Below are 18,832 nucleotides of genomic sequence, written 5' to 3'. Positions count from 1 at the left end.
ATTACTAATACAATAGGTTTGTGTTTCAGTTTTGGGTTGGTGGTACTTATTTTTCAAAAAAATAAAATAAATTAAAATATATAACTCGGTAGGTCTGAATTTTTTTTAATGAAAACTAACCGACCGACCTTAATTTGGTTGTTACGAGACGTTTTTGAAAATATTTATAGATATACCACTATTAAATTAGACTACACTTAATCATTGTTTAATTAATAGTCAAGTTCTATTTTTAATATACAACAATAGATATGCTGATTGAGGGAAATTATTCAGGAAACTCTTTTTATTTCAATTAGATGATTTTAAAAGGAATATTTTTAACTAAAGCTCCTCATTCAATTGGTTAACTCAAACTTCTTACCAAAAAGAAAATAGTGATTCAAATCACATGTAAAAGATTTTATACTTCAAAAAAAAAAAAAGAAAAAGAAAATTTATTTTCACCTCCCAATTTTGAGATCTTACCGCTTTTGATCAAATGGGAGGATAAAGTTGAAGACGAACTTTCAATCAAACTAATCAACCCAGATTGGGAGTTTGAGGTACCACTTTAGCAATTATTATATTTTAACTTCCACTTTTATGTCGATTTCAAATGCACTAAGTTAAATAATTCAAGTTTGCAGTATCGATTGATCAATTCACACCAACTGTTTGATGATATGCTCCTATGAAAGTCGTTTCTTCATTGCATGTTGTTTGTATTAGTTTTTTTTTTTTTTTTTTCGTTTTTGTCGTGGACATTATATTGACGTACATAGATGCAAGATTAGGAACGAACTTCAAAGTGGATTCTTGTTCTTTGGCTAGATCATTCAATAGATTACAAATGGTTTGTCTAGGCCTTAGATATCCCCTCTATTGATTGATGATGGTGAACCTCATTCTGTTACTTATGATGTTAAATTCAAAGTTAGAAGGATCATGACCCAGTTGATCATTGTCTATTTTATGATATTTAAAAGACGTGGACATCTTTTCAATAAACTTGATTGAGGTTCCTAAAAGTAGGGAGACAGTATAGTTTGATATCCATAGGAAGATAGAACTACAAAGGAGAAGAAAAATCTACAGAGCATAAGCAAAATCAATGATAAACCCGATTATAGTGTTTGCCAAATGGCCTTGTACACCTTCCTAACTGAACAAACATGTATTAGGTGAAAAGAAGAATCATGATGATGAGAAGAAGCTCAGAACACTCTGTTTTTATTAGCTTTTGGTCCTTACCACGAGCCATTATGTTTTTGGCATCCTACTCATAGCTTGCCACATGACCTAACCACCGAAAGACGCATGTCTCGAAACCCATTGGAGCATGCTGTTCATTCTCTGACTTAATCCAAACCTCCGAATAGCCGAACGAATCAAGCAAAGGAGAGGGAGACGATTGAACTGATAAGTATGACAAAATGAGCTCCAAAGCGTAGATGGCCAAACACCATAACGGCACAAGATTATGTGACAGGTCTCAAAATCATGTCTTAACTGAGATCTATCTCGGACGCCACATTGGCAGCCCACATTGTCTAAATTCATGCATCAACACATGATAGCGTTACATATGTAGTTCACGGAGTGACAATTAAGATCGTTGCTGTGGTACATTCCATTTCTAAGCACATGAATTCAGACATGACTTCAAGGAAGAACTCCTATTTAAACAGCAGTTTTGATTCAAGAAGCGCTGGTCGATGATATCCACAATTCAGTACAAAAGGCGAGAGGAAACAATAAGAGGAAGCTAGTTTTCTAATCAACCTCTTTATTTACTTCCCTGCACAAATTGTCAAGTCTTTTTCATTAATTCGTTATGAAGAACTTCAATTCCTCGTTTATCAGAATCAGAATCTTATCTGAATATATATGTGTTATTTTCCAACAATTAGAAGCTCTAAATGGAGAAATGTGTTGGGAATTCTTTAACAACATACATCCATTTCCATCTGCCACTGACTGGAATCAAATCAAGAGATTTATCATTATACCGAAATGACCAAACAACAGCCAAAAGAGACAACATCCCAGATAGATTGATTTCAATATAGTTATAAACTAAACAAGAATTAAATCTACAAAATCATCCGAAGAAGTACTCAGATTTTAGTCATTAGCCGTCGCTAATTGAAGTGCCAGCAATTCCTCCTCAGGGATGGTTTTAATGTGGCAATCTGAGCGAGGATAAGCCACGCACAGAAGCGAATAGCCTTGTTCCACGACGTCATCGCTCAACATACCTTCGCTTTGGTCGACGGTGCCACTGACAAGGCGAGCAGGGCAAGTCATGCAAACTCCAAGCTTGCAATCGTGAGGAATTTCTAAGCCATTGTCCAATGCACTGCTCAATATGCTCTCGTCGGGATCGACCTCAAGCTCGGTGGTCTGCCCCTCGTGCTCAATCACTACTTTGTACGACCGGACCACCAAGCGCCGTCGTGAGCAGCTTATGTGAGTAGTGGGTTTGACCGAGGAAAGCTTGATGGGTTGCTTTTGTTTTGGTAGGGAGAAAGCGGAAGGAACAAAATGAAGAGTTGCCATTGTTTTCTTTTCTCTGCTTAGGGATGAATTTGAAAAGGAGGTAATTTGTGAGGTTGTGACCATTCGAGGGCGTTGATGAAGAGATAAGGTTCTGAGTTCAAGCATGGCCCCATCACAGATTCACAGCGGCAGGGAGTCTTGAGAAATTAGTTTTCTAAAAAGAACTCGGTGTTGTCCCTATGGTTGTCCAATAAAAATTTCAAATACTTTTTAATTAAAGAAATTAATTGTTCACAAATCTGCATAACACTGATTTGCTATATTTGCAATTATTTCAATCCATTTAAATTATATTAGAAAACATCCCAGAAAAAACTAAGAAATTCTTGTGGCTGGACGATGCAATTTTCTTAGTTCATTGGTTCTCTCATTCCATTCGTTGTTCGCACTCTTGTAGTTAGTGTAGTTTGAAGTTGTCGACTTCTTGGATCATGTGACATGAAAGTATTAATATCACATTAGAGAGATCCCATGATATAAAAGTATGGTTAAGAAAGACTAAGAAAATTGAGAATTACTATTTATAACCTTCTTTCGTTAGCTTAACCATTTCATATGAACTCCATAATTAAACGTGTTTGGCTTGAAATAATTTTAGTTGAGTAACCTCAGAGTGGTAGTAGAGTGGCCTAAGCATATAATAATTCTACGTTAAGTGACCTCAGAATGATAGGAGAGTGGCAAGACCATCAAATACCGAATCCAAATTCTGAATCCTAGGACATAACAGCATCAATCAAGTATGGTTTATTTTCTTTCATCTCTTTGGGAAACATGTTCATGTTTTGCTTGCAGCTTCGCCTGAAATTAGATTTTGCAATGCCTTTCGATTTTCTGTGCTTCCTGTTAATTTTATCCTGATTCATTTGTTTAATGCAGCCCATCTGTTTGATGCTATGCTTCAACGAGTTAATTCATTCGTTACAGGTTGTGTTGTTTTTCTTAACCTAGGCATATAAATACTTCTTAGATTTTATGTGGCTTCACGTTCTAGAGAGGATGGTTTGCTTTTACAAGCCCCTCAATTTGTTTCGAGTTCCTGCAGCTTTTGCTCAAAAGCATTGCCTAAGGGAAGCCTTGGAAGTGAGAATGAAAGGATAGGTCATTAGAGAGCATTTCAAACGGTTCATCCAAGCCTCAGATATCGCCATTGTTTATGATGTCGAAAATAGATACTTCTTATCACCCATTTGATTATTGTGATTCAGATTTTGATGATATGGACAACATCAGAATCCGTGGGAATCTATCTCTTCTATGAACTGTTATAAGCCTGTTTGTATGAAATTTTGTTTTAACAACATTCAGTTCAATAGAGGAAGTTTTAAGTTTTAGAATACTCTCTTCAAATTTCACTTAGTTTGATTATGCTGCAATGGATTCTTCCTTCTTAACGCAAATTACAATCCAGTTTCTTCCATAGATGCCATTAGATTTAAGTTACAAAGTTTACATCTCAAGGAAAAAAATCGAACTTTCAACTAAAGAAATCCTGAACTCCTTTTCCGGCGAAAACTCGATCAGACAGCTCTGCCAATAAGGCATTCACAGTGAGCAGAACGACGCTAGAGCCAGCAATAACGCCGATCACTACCCCCGTCGTGCCCAAAACCTTTCGAAACGCCGGCCATTCAATCTCTTTAATCTCCTCCGCCACTCCGCCGATCAGGTCCCCTTCTTTCTCCACCTTTCGCTGCTTCAAAGCCTCCTGAATTTCGGCGCCCAAATTCGCGCCGGATTCTGCTGATTGGTCGGCCGTTTTCGGCTCCTCCGTTGGTGGCCCTGCTTGAACCTCCACCCCGTCGGATTCTGTATTCTCTTGGCTTTCCTGCACGGCATTGACGGCGGAGAACTTAATGTTTCTGTTGGATCTAATCGTTGGAAGTCTGATCGTGTGTTGTGAGTGAGGATGAGAATGATGAGTGGAGCTCTGCCGTAGTAGTGGTACGAACAAGGAGGCGGTTCTGTTGGTTAAAGTGGATGGAACCGTCGGAAATTTCAGGGAAATCGGAACGGCCATTTTCCCTGTCGGTGAGCGGTGGAGAATCAGATTGGATAAATCCGTTGAACTTGACAGTAGTCAGAGCTTGGGATAGCTAGGGCTTTGTTTGTGGCCCACATTATCCTTCACGATCGTTGGGTTCTGTGTGGGCCGAATGTAGAAAAGCCCAAACATTTTTACTTGGGCCTAACCCATGAGAATTTGGGAGGTTATTCACCATGCTCCCCAGGAAGAATAATGTTTTATTATTATTTTAAAAAGAAGGCTTTAGGTTTAGTATGTAATTGATATATGTTTTGTGTTTTCTGAGTTTTGCCTCTATCAGATTCACTTTTTTCAAGTGGTTAAACAGATGGACAACTTATAGGTTTAACAAATTCATAACAAAATTGAAAAATATTAGGACCATCAACAAAACAAAAGATCTAAAATGGAAAATTTATGGGTTAAATTGTTATAACTATTGGGTTGGAGTTTTAATCGATACAATTTCTAAAGTTTAGAATTTAGGAGTGTAAATTAGTTTTTTTTTTTTTTTTTCCGTAGAGAAAGAGTGGGGAAAATTATATATATGTATGTATATACACCTTTATTATTTCCCTAGCTACTTGCCAAATTGGCAAAAGCTCACTGTATCTTGAGATGAATGAAGTTGAGAGAGTGAGGTATTGAGCCACCAAATTTAAAAATTAAATGATATAAATATGCATATATAAATCCCAACAGCATAGAGTAAAATATGGTGATTACATGAGAATAATTCCAACACATAATCCAAATAAAACCTTAAATAATTGAGAGAGGAAATGAAAATGGTATAGTTAAAACAAGACCAAATGCGTATACCAACGTATCTTGGGGATCATACTTAATACAAAAAATATATGCATAGAAATACTAAAAGAATGTCCTTTTTTCCTTTTAGATGCCCTCTTGGAATCTCTCTTTGTCCCCTTTTTACTCATATCAAAACAAAACTCCTTTAAATCCCCCTCTCTCTCTTTCCCGTTATTTAGCTTTATGTATATAGTGTGTGAATGGGTTTGCCACATTTTGGATGACCATTATTTCAATAGAGAATGACAATTGTAAAAACAAGTTTCAAACGCAAAAGATTAAATCTTAATTCGACCGTCAAACTTATAATAATTTGTAAAAATTACATTTGAAAATGATAAAACTTTAACTCTCAAACTTAAACGATTGTCACAATTCGTATAAAAATTCAGTTTTAACACTTCCATATAAGTTTGATGATTCATTATTCACAATTGAAAGTTTGAGAGTATAATTATAACTATCACTACACCGTTCGAGTGATTTTTATGATTTGTCTTAAAAAAAAAACTTGATCTTGAAATTATACACCTTATTAAGTCTTTTATCCACATGTATTTTAAATTACGTCGTTTTAAATATTGCACAATTGAAAATTTGAGAATATAATTACAACTATCACTACACTGTTGGAGTGATTTTTATGATTTGTCTTAGAAGATTGTGCATAAAGGCAAGACAAGAAAAAAAAACACTTGATCTTGAAATTATAGACCTTGTTAAGTCTTTTATCCGCGTGTATTTTAAATTACGTCATTTCAAATATTGTAAAATGAACTAGAATATTTATAAAATATACAAAAATTTTAAATATATTACAAACATACATTAATAGATTTTAATTAATGTCTATTAGTGTTATTGATAAAAGTCTATCAATGTATCATTGATATAATCTAAAATCTTGATATATTTTCTAAATAGTTCTACGAGCTATAAACTTGACATGACAAAGACTTTGATGAGTATTTTATATTTGTAGTTAAGATTAATTTTGATTATGTTATAAGTAAAGTCTTTGCATCCTAAAATTCTACTTTAATTTATACTATATGATATGGTTTTTTTTTTAATAGCAAACCTACTAACTAATTGGATAGAATATAAATAAGTTTTCGAGGGTATAATTAAAAACAACTTTCTAGCTTCTAGAAATAATGTATAGGCAGACCTTTTTTTTCCCATTGGAAAATGATTTATACTTTTGAACTTTGCGAAATGAAAAGCATTAAAGTGAACTTTGGTATACTAAAAAGGAGATAGAATCTCCTTTGGAAATATAGAAAATTAGAAATTATTAAAGGGCAGTGGGTGTGTGTGTGCAAATACTCCTTGTTCTTTACCAATTTTTATGTGTCCAAATTGAGATCCTATAAACTTCTACCTAAAGTTAGTAGCAGAAACTCATTTTTCTTATGTTCTTTTACTTTATTTACCTTTTCGTGATCTTAGATAATTCGAAAGCGAGAATAGATATCGACGTTGAAGCCTTAATTTTGTGCATGTGTGGAAGAAAGATTGTTATGGTGTCTTCGAAATTAATAGTACTACGAGAGTGAAATTTTTTAATCTAACTATATGCATGCATAATATTGAAGAAAATTTCATATAGCTCTATACGTTAATCATCGTTGATACAAGGTGATTATCTAAAAGTAGTGTGGAGTCCACTCATGTGCTTGTGCTTGTAGAAAAATTGCTTTCAGTATAAAAAATTTGGTCCATTTAGTGAATATTTATTTTATGGCGTAGGCTTCTTCTTTTTTACTTTTGTGGATTCCCATCCCAATTGCCCATAACTATGGGAAATTGGGACAATTTTTCTTCATCTAATTTTTTCTCATCCTATTCTAATAACAAAAATAGCACTTGTGAATTAGTCTTGTAGATTCTATAACCAACTTCCCTTCCTTAGTAGATTAGTTTCTTGTTTATTGTGTGGAAATAAGTTATCAAGTCGAAAAAAAGAATGTATCTTAAATTTTATTGTTAGAAAAAGAAAAAATTTTACAATTGAGAATAAGATAATATGAAAATAGGGAATAATTTGGTAACAATTTTATTTTTAAATATCATCTTGAACATAAAGAAGATGCATCTATCCATCACTATGAATATACTTTGCTATTTTGAGTTAAATCCCCCAACCTACTTTTCCAGAACAACAAAAAAAACATTTGAACCAATATTCATTAAATAAACCAATCCACATTAAGTAACAAGACAGGTGGGTCATTCATTTAACTCCAAATAACATCACTCAAATCAATTGCAAACTAAATCAAAATCTTCCATTATTCAATCTTCAAGTCAAACCACCTCTTACATGTCAAATAAACATAACGTAGATTGTAAAAGGACACTCTTTTGAAAATATGGTGATAGTTGCAGAGTTTTTAGTTGTAAAAAATTTAACCTTCAAACTTATAATTGATCAATTTTGATGGCATCATTACAACTGTAGCCATGTTTTAGTACGGAAAAAGATAACTGATGCATAAAGCACAATATACACAGACATATAAGATTCAAAAAATGCTTCTTTTGGTTACGCAAAAGATGGTTGATATCTTCACCAATTTTCCTCTCCACACACCCAAATACAAAATGAAAGAAGAAATAAAGGTTGTGTGTGTTATGAGCAGTTAGGCTTGTTTGATGATACAGACTGCAAAACACATTAAATTACAAACATTAATGTCATCACCAAACATATAACCTTATAGGACCACTCCTCAACTCTTCTTTTTTCTTCTCTCGAAGGACAATAAAACCAACCCTCTTTCTTCTGCCTTCTTTTGTCAGCAATTATGTACCCAAGAAGAAAAAAAAAAACTTTATTTTTCTTTTTCTTTTTCCTTTTACTTTCCTTCATTTTCTCTTCCACCAACCAAACAGTAAACAAACACAATATATTTATATTATATTCTCCGTCTCTTTTTTTGCACATACACCACGCTTTGGCTTTGGCTTTGGCTTTGATTCTTTTGATTTTTGTGAGTGAGTGTGTGTGTGTTAGATGATCATCGAGAAAACCCACAATTTTGTTTTTGCCTTTCTTACAACAAACATTCCAATCCCCTTTTTCGCCAACTACTATATGCCTTTTTCTCCCCCTGCAAAGAAAATATGAACAAAAAAAAAAAAAAATCATTTTTTATAAATTAGTAGAATATATAAAAGAAAATACAATTATAACCTACTATATCATTATGATATCATTTTCCTTTGCTTTTATTTTGGTTCTTATGAGATATATATAATTTATTTGTTTGTTTTCATCCCTTTTGAACAAAACATCCTATTCCTTGAGATAAAACACACTGTTTTGAATGATATATTGAGAAATCAACGTTGAAAAAGATGGAAAACATAGCAATTTTCTTCAGATATATATATATGGTTAATTACCTATGATGCTTACTGATTTTGAGAAAAGAATTCATGTTTGTCCAATATGGTGAAAGTGAAAAGTTTTTACTAACAATGCCTTATTTACATTCACACTTATGAAAGAATTTCAAAAAAAAACTGAAAGAAGGTGGTTTTATAGAGTTAGAGTGTTTATACAGTACATATTCTCTTAAGTATTGGTGTAAATGGAAGCTCCATACTTATTGTTCGAAGCTACGGATCGATCACAAGTTGAAGGCATTTCAACGTATAAGAAGCGAGAGAAAATACTTACCCATACGCCGATCATGAACTCTTGAATAAAAAGTACGCACATCAGAAGGCCGGGAGGAGAAATAATTGGTGTAGGGTAGAAAAAATATGTCGTTGAAATATTGATATGATATATTGTTGTCATTATGCACCAATTACCAGCTGTTTGAGTTGATATTGTGCGGCCGAAGACGGCGGTCGGAGAATGACTCCGGCGAGCATTCCAGCAAATAAACAACGAGGTCGGAGAAAGCTCTTAATATAAACTTATGAGTATCAACGGGGTTGATTCGAAGATAACAAAGAAGAAGATCCTGCAGATACTCCCAATCTCGCCGGACGTCCACCGGCCGATCTCTCGCTTCGACCATCTCCTGCATTGACGCTCTAAAATCCACAAATGGGTCCATTGAAACCTTCCGAACTTCTACGCCGCCGTGTACGGCGGCGGAAACGGCGGCGCTGTGGTGAGTGTCGGGAGAGGAGTCAAAAATAGAGTTGGAGCAGCCAGGGGAGGAGAAGAAGAACCGGTGGGAAGCGACGGCAGCGGAGAAGTCAGGGACGATGGCGTCGGAATCGGAAGTGGACTCGTCGGAGAAGAAACCGTCGTCAGCAGCGGTGGAAGTAGAAGAATAGTCGGAGTTTTCCAAGTGGGTAATGGGAGATGGTTTCTTGTTGGGCGTTTTCGGCGGCGATGAGGGTTTCACGGTGGCCGGAAAGCAGCGGAGCTTTGAGAACCAGAGGTGGAAATTACTCTTCTTCAAAGATGACATTTTTTTTTTGTTGAGAGAGAGAGAGAGAGAGAGAGAGAGAGAGAGAGTGGAGAGTGGGAATTGCTGAGAGAGAGAGAGAGAGAGAGAGAGAGATTATTATAAGGTTTTTCAAAAAGGGAAGAGTGGGGGCCTCAAAAAAAGGTCACCAGAACCAAACCAAAAAGTAAGAAAATTAAAAATGCAAAGAAAGTAAATTAAATGATCAAATGTATCAAAGTTTTGGAAGACCTAAGGAAACATGCAAAAGTAGAAATAAATGTTGGCATATGTAATATCTTTTTCTTTCTTTTTGGGTTAATCTACTATTTCATACTCTTTAAAACTTTAGGTTACATTATTTATTAATCTTATGTCGTAAACAATTGGATGAGTTTCGAATCTACAAATGGTGATGGAGTTACGAATCTTTGTTCATATTTCTTTTATTTTGTTATAGGATTATTACCATATTGAACATATTGTTCAAATTTGTTAGTAATTCTTTTTATATAGGTTGCATTATAAAATATGGAAAAGATCGTATGCATATCAATCAAGTATAGATTACTAAGTTTAGAAGAAACAAAGACTCAACGTTTGATCAAAGGTAAGATTTTGATTTTATATTAAGACGATATTATATTTTTCTTTTGAACAAAAAATATTCATTTTACTTCTTAAGGTTCAAAAAAACGAAAATAAACCACGTTGACCAAATTGAATCTATTTACTATAGTCAAACTTTTAGTTTTTCTAGAAAACAGATTTGTTATACTTCAAACGGTCAAAGCTTTTGTAGATAACCTAATTAATCGAGAAAAGAGAGAATCCAACTATATTCCAAAAGAGGAATTACTTAGATATATTACCCATTGTCAAGTCTGCAAACCAATTACACGTTCTTAAAATGTATATAACGACAACATTAGTATCTTTAATTTATTTCCAAATCAATAAATCCAGTACACACTTGCTCATCAAAGAACACCGAACCCAACATACCTCAGACAATAAATAAATCAACTTTAAGTGATTATATAAAAAATTTAAATAAAATTAAAATTATTAAAAATCAAAGAAGTGTTAAAGCATAACGGAAAACATGTGAGAAAGAGAGAGATTAAAATTTGTATTACAAAACTCAAACCACTCGTGTTTTCTCTTTTTCTTTCTTTAGGTTTGTCATTTGAATATTATATTGTTATTGTAATCCTTTTTGAAAATTAGTTTATGTTTATTCAAAATGTAAATTTTTCCCAATCCTAAAACAGTAATTCATGTCCGTTGGTGAGGTAAACGTACGAAGACAAAATATTTACTCAATTTAGTCAACCGTTACTAGTGACTAATATGGTAAATTGGTAATGAACATCTCCATAAGTTTTATAAATACTATGGTTAATAAAAATAACATTCGTAAAATCAAAATATCACTAATTTAATTTAAAAACACAACAAAATTATTCCTTTAAAATTAATCGCAAAATCATGCAATAATTTGAATTTATCTTTTAATTATTTTTCTTACCCATATTTTACCACTTTATCAAGATACTTGCATCAAACTTTCATTGAAATAATGACAACTTCAGTGTTCATACAATATTTGTTTGACTGATATTTAATACATTTCTTATTTAGAAAAAGAACAGATAGCACTTTTCTGTAGAAGGAAACAATTGTATTTGAAAACGTTACCAAATTTAAAATCTTTAAACCCAACGTATAATTAAATTCTGTTTCCCTTTTTCACCTTTTCAGATAAATCTATTTATTTTAAAAAAAGATGGGGTGAAAGTTCTTATCTACAAACTCAAATTCAAATGTTTCTATAAGATGGGTAAAATTCATATGGGTAAAAATTGAACTCAGGAGTTTACACTATAAAAACATTTTTCCCCTTTGTAAAAAGAAATTAACCAATTCTAAAAAATGAAAAGAAAACAAGAGTAACTAAACCAATTTGAAATAGAACCTGCAGAGAAAGAGAAAAGACCAATCCATGAACACTTTCTCAATCCTTTTGAAATAAAAACAAAAAACCTGACTACACAGCGAACAGTCAACATATTCTGAAATCAAACAGCTGGTTCTTCCCCCTCCTCTTCTTATTTACCTCTCGATTTCAAAAAACTAGCGAAAGAAAAAGAAAAGTTCTGTTTACAAAGGCACAAATATAACGGTATTCATCAGGAAAACAAAATTCCTGATCAAACCAACACACTTCATTTCCAAAACATTCACTCAGAATTCTCACTTAAGTTGCTGTTTACTTTTTCATATACCTAAACATTCCCTCAAAACTCTCGGTTAAAGCTGCTGTTACTTTTTCATATACCTGCGCCATCCTCGTTCAGACCCGCGGTGGCGGTGATGGAGGCTGCCAACCCATCTGGGTGTGTCGTCAGGTTTGGATTGTTCCTCAGATCTGCGCTCACCACCCTCTCTGTATTGCCCTCATTCAGTCTTGCAGCGGCGGAGATGGAGGCTGCTACCCCACCTGGGTGTGTTGTCATGCTTGGATTGTTCCTCAGCTCCGCGCTCACCACCCCCTCCACATCCTGACGGCTCACTACCTTGTCTGTCGCCAGTTTTTCAGTTGCGCCCTGTTCAGGTTGAAAAGGGTGAAGTACAATTGGATTTGTTTTTGTAAAGAAAATATCTAAGCTATATATTGGTAAAAGTCTAGTGAAATCTGCTACTGCTCAATTAGAGAAACCGACATATGTTGAATAAAAGTCTCGTATATTAGTTAGTCGAGAAAAAGCGAGAGTTTGTTAGCAGCTGGCAATGCTAGCTGCTAAATGTAATTCTGCCAAATTAAGCGAAGTGGTATTAGCGTGCTTGTATTAGGACGACTTCAAGGAGTTCAACTAGAAGTTCAAATCCCCATATTCTTGTCGTAAGAAAAGCTATATATTCTTGTAGTTAAAACTAATAAAATAGTTCTTATTAGATAAAGATGATTCAAATCCCAAAACCAATCAGCTAACGACTTATTTAATTAAAAAGTAAAAAAAGATGTGGTCTCTTCTCCCTTGTGAATTTCATCAAGTATAGAATAGAATGTCATAGGGCACAGTTTAGATATGAAGTTCTAATACCGTTAGGACATAGTTGAGCTTGATCTTGTCCTCATCTCGATCCATTGCGGCATTGAAAATTGCTGCCGCTTGGGCAGTGGCGCCAAGCCCACCTGGGTTCATGGCGTTGTTGCCAGTTGCACAGACCTCTGCGGCGTGAATTGCTGCAGCATCACTCTGTTCCACCGGCTTGTTTCCTATTATTTGACATGCCGCTTCCAAAGCTTGTCCGATCGTGATAACATCCTGCTCCGGCATCTCTACCCCGCTCGCCGTTGTCGTGTCCAAATACTGCCCAACAACCTGAAAAGTTAAATAAATGAAATATTGAATCTAGGACGCCTCATAGACTTCACCCATCTTTTTGTTAACGTACAAAAGAATAAACTCAAATATTTAAAAAAGACTTGAAGAAAAAAGAAGAAAGCCGACGCAAAAGAATGGGGCGGACATCCTAAGCATTTTCCTTCTCCAAATTAAGATGAAACTACAATTTCTGACCAATTTTAGGGGTATGTGGCTATTAAAAAAATCGACTAAATTCCGTGTTTCTAATGATTAGACCCTTTGGCTTCCAATTTAGTCCTCACAACTAAATGAAAGTTAAAATTCGTTAACAAACTCACGCAATAAAATACTCAATTAAAGTAAATTTAGAAGATAACAAAATAAAGAAATTTCTAACTCCAAGAATTAGACATTTTTTCATCCTAAAAGGAAAAAGGCATTTTTTCAAGTTATTTCGTACTACTGAAAATCTATAGGGAAAAATGTCACCCACTAGAAAAATCAAATTTAAATGTTCTAAAATACGACCAGAAAATTTTCAAGGAATAATACAGAGAGGAAAAAAAAACAGATGAAACGATGGGAGAAGATGGGGGACCTGCCCGGCAACGCATTCAGAGACGACGCGGGCTCCCGGAACATCGGTCTCGCTAATGTTAATGCCTTGATTTTTAGCAACATCGCTAATATCACGGCTACTAAGAACTCCAACTTGAACATTATGAGCGGCGGCGGCTCGCATGACATCGGCCGGACCAGCTTCATGCATTTGCCCCAACACCCTCGTTTCAGCACTGGCCATCATGCGAGCATCCTCAGGTGCGATGGGGTTCGCGGCCAGGTCGCCCGAGACGTTGAAAACGTCACCGTATTTGATGGTTTCCAGCTGCTCATCGTCGTTCTGACGAGGCTGCTGCAGTTGTTCGTCCCTGCGTGGTTGTTCCTGACTCATGATTTCAACACAAGATCGAAAACCAAATGAGGTTTCTTCTACGACGGAGCTAAATTTTGCTATTCGTTATTTGAAGAGATTGGTGAGTGGAAAAGGTGGGTGTAGGATTAGTTGTGTTGGGACAAGTGTTGAATGTAGAGAAGAAGGAGGGTGATTTGATGATTTAATGTACAGATGGTTAGCGGGGAAAGCTTGAGAAATCCACTGAGGAGAAGGGAGTTCGGTTTGCTTGACACTTGGCTGAGTTTTGATTACAGATGGCAGTTTCTGAAAATTTATAGGTACTGGAGAAAAGTATTATCATATCTAAGAGAATGATTTGGAAATTTTGTCAAACTTATAAGCTTTTGGGTTGGATGTGCTTATTTGCAATGAATTTACGTGATGATATTACTTTAAACTTTGTTTGTCAATCTAGTTTGTATTATTCGGTTACTTGATGGTTAATCTGCGTAGGAAACGACAAAGGAGGGAAAAAATTAAGAAACTTGGAAAATAATCAGGTAGAGAGGATTGGAAGTTTAGAATTTTAACAATTACAGTTTACAATGAGATAATTTGAGAATATACGGAGGGGGAAAGTAGTGACTGTTCAAATAATCTCGAGAAAAACAAATAATAACGCTAATTCTTGATTGCTCACCAGAGATAAGTTTTAATACCTGCACAAATGACGGCAAGAGCATTGCACTTGTGGTGGCAGCCATATCTGGTTAATTCGACACTTCGAAAAGAGCATAATTGGGGTCTGCAATGCAACCAGCAGCATCCTGCATCTCCTTTCTCAGCTTTCCCAGCATGTTCTGAATTTCAGGGTCCTTCTCATGGCTCTTGTCTTTCGCTTGAAATATATGAATTCTACTGTCTACTGTTATCCAACTGAACCCAGCTCCTTTTTTGATCCCTACCTCTTTCATCTCATTTCGTACGACAGTCGCTTCTTCCCACCTGAATTCACCTCCCAATCAATTTACCGTAGAATTTGAGAAATCGAAGTCTTGAAGAATGTTAAAGATTAAGTATATCACAATTCAGTAGTTCAAGATTTAGTGGTGATTTTATTTAGTATCAAAGTAAGAAGTTTGTCTTTAAACTTCAATGTAGGAAATCTGATAATTCAGTAGTTACCTACCGGATTTTAAGTTGAATTTTAACTCACCGAACGAATAGCAGTAGAATACGAATAAAATGTTAAAGTAAACAATGATCTATCAATTTAAATTGTTATAAAGTCATTGTTTTCTAATTGATATTGATGAAAGAGATCACGAGTAATGAGCTAACTTTAGAATGTAGATATGAATATAAGAGTAGTGAAATTTGAAATCGCGTTACCTTCCGGTTGCAGCAAACATATTAGACAGAACAACGTGATTTCCGGAGTCTTTTGGATCGAGTTCAAACAGCTTCTCAGCGGCCAACTTCCCCAACTCTGGCTTCCCATGCATTCGGCAAGCCCCCAACAGAGCACCCCAGATTGAGATTGTAGGAGGAAATGGCATCCTCTTTATAAAATCATAAGCACATTCCACCATTCCAGCACGTCCAAGCAAATCTACCAAGCAAGCATAATGCTCTGGCCCTGGTTCCACACCGTACCTTTCTTTCATGGACTCAAAAATTTTCATCCCCGTCTTCAAATCTCCTGCTCTACTGCAAGCTGATAGTGCACAGATCAAACTAACATAGCTTGGCACAATGCCTGCCGCCGATGTCATCTCCTCGAGCAATGCCACAGCCTTGTTTGCATGTCCTTGGTGCGCATATCCGCCCAACAATGCATTCCAAGACACCAAGTTCCTCTCTGGCATCGCGTTGAAGGCTTGCACAGCGTTATCAATACTGCCACATTTTCCATACATGTCAACCAGTGCACTTGCAACAAAGATGTTCTGCTCTACACAAGCCTTGACGGCTAGTGCTTGAACTGACCTTCCAAACTCGATTTCTGAAAGACCAGCGCAGGCACAAAGCACACTTGATACCATAAAATCAGTTGGTTCGATATCTTCTTTCCTTGCTCGCAAGAATAAGCAGGAAGCCTTCTCTTCCTCGTTGTTTTGAACGTAAGCAGCTATCAAAGAGGACCAAGATACGCTGTTCCGCTCTCCCATTCTATCAAAAACCATCTCAGAACATTCAACCTCCCCACATTTCCCATAAAAATCAATCAACCCATTTGAAACAGAGACATTCTGTCCATACCCACTTCGAATAACGAACCCATGAAGCTGACACCCAGGCCCCAAGCCTAGTTTGTCTGAACACGCATTCAAAAAAGCACAAAATGTTATGGAATCTGGCTTCTCACCGACCCGAAGTAGCTCAATAAATGCAATGGCAGAGTCTTCAGGTCGTCCATGGAGCACAGAATTGGTTATATACGCATTCCACGTCTCGAGGTTTCTTTGAGGCATTTCATCAAACAGCTTGTATGCGTCATTAAGAAACCCCAATTTGCTGTACATGTCGAAGACACTGCACCCGACGAAGACATCGTTTATTAATCCCTCTTTGACCGCAAGTGCATGTAGCTGTTTGCCTGTCATATCCATGCGAAGGCCAGTGGAGGCTTTGAGAACGCAAGGGAAAGTGAAGTCATTGGGTCGAACACAGTCACTTAGCATGTCGGAGAAGTGAAGCAGAGCGGAAACAAAACAGCCGTTTTGGACTGAACCGGCAATGAGGGCAGTCCAAGTAACAACGGAGCGGCAAGGGGCAAGTTCAAGGATGAGTTTGGCCGAGTTAAGATGGTCAAGTTTAGCGTACATGTTCACGAGGTGGTTGTAGAGGAAAGCTGGAAAAGGGGTTTTTAGGGTTTTGAGAATTTGGGCGTGGGCGGCTCGGCCAAGAAGAGAAGAACGAACCGATACGGCCAATTCGACCACTGAAGCGAGCGAGTTTTTCGAGAGAAACGGCATGGTTGAATATCGCAAAGATCATTATCTGTATAGATCAGAACGAAGAAGAAACAAATAATCTTCTTCTACGAAGTTACTTCGATTCAGTTGAATTTGGCGGGAACTCGAAAAACCATGGAATTGAGCTCTATTATTTGAATATATATTTATTAAAATAAGAGCATGGATGTCTCTCCGCCTCTCTCTCAAAACACATCTCCGATTTTCTCTCCGCCCAATTCTGCCATTAATTACTGAATCCAACCGACCGCTCTCTCTCATTCTCTGATAACTCAGTTAGGAGACACAAAGGAAAAAGAAGATTTCGAGGTTTCGGAAGAGGGAGAGCAAAAACGAAGACGGAACTCTGAGGTTCATCCATGGAGCCAATTGATGGATTAACCTCAACCAATTACAAGGCGGGATCTGTCTCCAGCCTCCAAATGGCCATTTCATCAGTGTTTTCACGGTGGGACGGCCTTCAAATGGCCATTGAAAATCAATGGGGAGGTCGCGACTCTCACCAAAAATCACTGAATCTCGTCTCAGATGTCTTCTCTTGGTTCTCTTATTCCAAACGTTATTATCCTTCTTCTTTAAATCATCATCCGCCATTCAAACAACCTTCTGCAATAATTTCTTGATGTATGCGTTTTTGCTTCCATTAATGCAGCTCCTTTATACGTGGAAGATCTGGAAAATTTGCTCCATGAAACTCTATTGCTCTCCTTCAACACCGAGATTGAAGACGGCAGCATCGAACAGGTAAACATTCCTTACACTACATCGAGATTACTATGAATTTAACAGAAAATTTTGATGTTTTCTCTTTTTTTATGAAAATTCAAGCAGGTAGCAGAACAATTGATGATGATATACGAGGAAAATTTGGTGGGAAGTCGTTAGAAAAAAAAAATGTAGAATCGAATCAAACCATCACCATATTTGTTGCCATGGGTTGAAAGCAGATAGAATTGTAGTTGCTGCCATTGCCCTGAACTTGAAGATTTGAAATCTTATATGAATGGTTACCATACAAAATCAATTCTCAGTATTTGTATTTTATTTACATCTTTTTAGTCCATAATCACTAAAATTATAGGGTCAAAATTCTTAAATTTTGATCCCATTGTTTTTTTTGAATTTTTTGGTTTGTAAGAATTAATCACCTCCCTAGACTTTGAATTCGACAAATTACTTAGTTTGTTAACTATTACATCGACCTTCAATGTTAGTATAAATAATATTGGTGTATTTGTAAATTTGAATTTTACGGTGTTCATGTTCTGCTTATGGGTCTAATCAAGATTAGGTAAAAAACATGAATATCGTTCCTATTTGAAAGCTTAGAAATGATAGGTAGTTTTAGGCTCATGACGATGACACTTAACCCAAATCTTTTACACTCCTCCAATTCTCATCTCTCTAAAATCCTTCACTCATCCGGTCTTACGACCTAGTTGTAAGTTTGGAGAATAGTAGGACAACTCTAATATTGATATGATTCGTATTCAGGTAGAGATTTGAACGATTACGGAGCTACCTATAATGAAATATACAACTCTAGCTACAAATGTTGTTAATTTGTTGAAAGGATATCAAACCTAGCAATACTTTATTCTAAAAAAATTAATATAAGCTCCTTTCTATTCTTCCATTTAAGTTCAATAATTCCCTAATTATCGATGTTTGACATAGTAATTACTGATTTATCTAATAAGTTATGTTGAAATTGAATATCGTGACAAAAAATTTCAAAACTCAAAAACCTATTTACTATTATTTAATAAATTTCAAAAAGATTTTAAAAG

General features: G+C 35.8%; 6 protein-coding genes across 7 annotated transcripts; 1 reads left to right on the top strand and 5 right to left on the bottom strand.

Moving 5' to 3' along the window:
* Positions 1–1,960: 1,960 nt before the first annotated feature.
* Positions 1,961–2,724, bottom strand: LOC103483712 (ferredoxin C 1, chloroplastic). Its single transcript, XM_008440457.3, has one exon. It carries the CDS (start codon positions 2,644–2,646, stop codon positions 2,107–2,109), a length of 540 nt encoding a protein of 179 aa, XP_008438679.1. The 5' UTR covers positions 2,647–2,724; the 3' UTR covers positions 1,961–2,106.
* Positions 2,725–3,901: 1,177 nt separating this feature from the next.
* LOC103483711 (preprotein translocase subunit SECE1) lies at positions 3,902–4,624 on the bottom strand. The gene has a single exon (XM_008440456.3). It carries the CDS (start codon positions 4,559–4,561, stop codon positions 4,019–4,021), a length of 543 nt encoding a protein of 180 aa, XP_008438678.1. The 5' UTR covers positions 4,562–4,624; the 3' UTR covers positions 3,902–4,018.
* Positions 4,625–7,997: 3,373 nt separating this feature from the next.
* LOC103483710 (transcription repressor OFP12-like) lies at positions 7,998–9,896 on the bottom strand. Its single transcript, XM_008440455.2, has 2 exons — positions 9,069–9,896; positions 7,998–8,496 (listed from the first exon to the last, which is right to left on the bottom strand). The coding sequence occupies exon 1, from the start codon at positions 9,817–9,819 to the stop codon at positions 9,202–9,204; it is 618 nt and encodes a 205-aa protein (XP_008438677.1). The 5' UTR covers positions 9,820–9,896; the 3' UTR covers positions 7,998–8,496; positions 9,069–9,201.
* A 1,905-nt stretch (positions 9,897–11,801) lies between these two features.
* Positions 11,802–14,933, bottom strand: LOC103483707 (late embryogenesis abundant protein D-34). Of its 2 annotated transcripts, none has more exons than XM_008440447.3 (4): positions 14,784–14,933; positions 13,768–14,112; positions 12,903–13,184; positions 11,802–12,404 (listed from the first exon to the last, which is right to left on the bottom strand). In XM_008440447.3, the coding sequence occupies exons 1-4, from the start codon at positions 14,826–14,828 to the stop codon at positions 12,129–12,131; spliced, it is 948 nt and encodes a 315-aa protein (XP_008438669.1). In that variant the 5' UTR covers positions 14,829–14,933; the 3' UTR covers positions 11,802–12,128. The 2 variants fall into 2 exon arrangements, with proteins under 2 accessions (XP_008438669.1, XP_050942063.1); XM_051086106.1 differs by having other exon boundaries at positions 12,903–13,172.
* LOC103483708 (pentatricopeptide repeat-containing protein At4g14850) lies at positions 14,835–17,042 on the bottom strand. Its single transcript, XM_008440449.3, has 2 exons — positions 15,457–17,042; positions 14,835–15,069 (listed from the first exon to the last, which is right to left on the bottom strand). The coding sequence occupies exons 1-2, from the start codon at positions 17,040–17,042 to the stop codon at positions 14,835–14,837; spliced, it is 1,821 nt and encodes a 606-aa protein (XP_008438671.1).
* A 359-nt stretch (positions 17,043–17,401) lies between these two features.
* Positions 17,402–18,075, top strand: LOC103483709 (uncharacterized). Its single transcript, XM_008440452.3, has 3 exons — positions 17,402–17,600; positions 17,695–17,786; positions 17,874–18,075. Exons 1-3 carry the CDS (start codon positions 17,402–17,404, stop codon positions 17,925–17,927), a joined length of 345 nt encoding a protein of 114 aa, XP_008438674.1. The 3' UTR covers positions 17,928–18,075.
* The last annotated feature ends 757 nt before the right edge of the window (positions 18,076–18,832 follow it).

The sequence above is a fragment of the Cucumis melo genome, chromosome 6, assembly GCF_025177605.1.
Source record: "Cucumis melo cultivar AY chromosome 6, USDA_Cmelo_AY_1.0, whole genome shotgun sequence".
NCBI lineage: Eukaryota > Viridiplantae > Streptophyta > Magnoliopsida > Cucurbitales > Cucurbitaceae > Cucumis > Cucumis melo.
The sequence above is the reverse complement of the archived record's forward strand: the minus strand, read 5'-3'. Positions and strand labels throughout refer to the sequence as shown.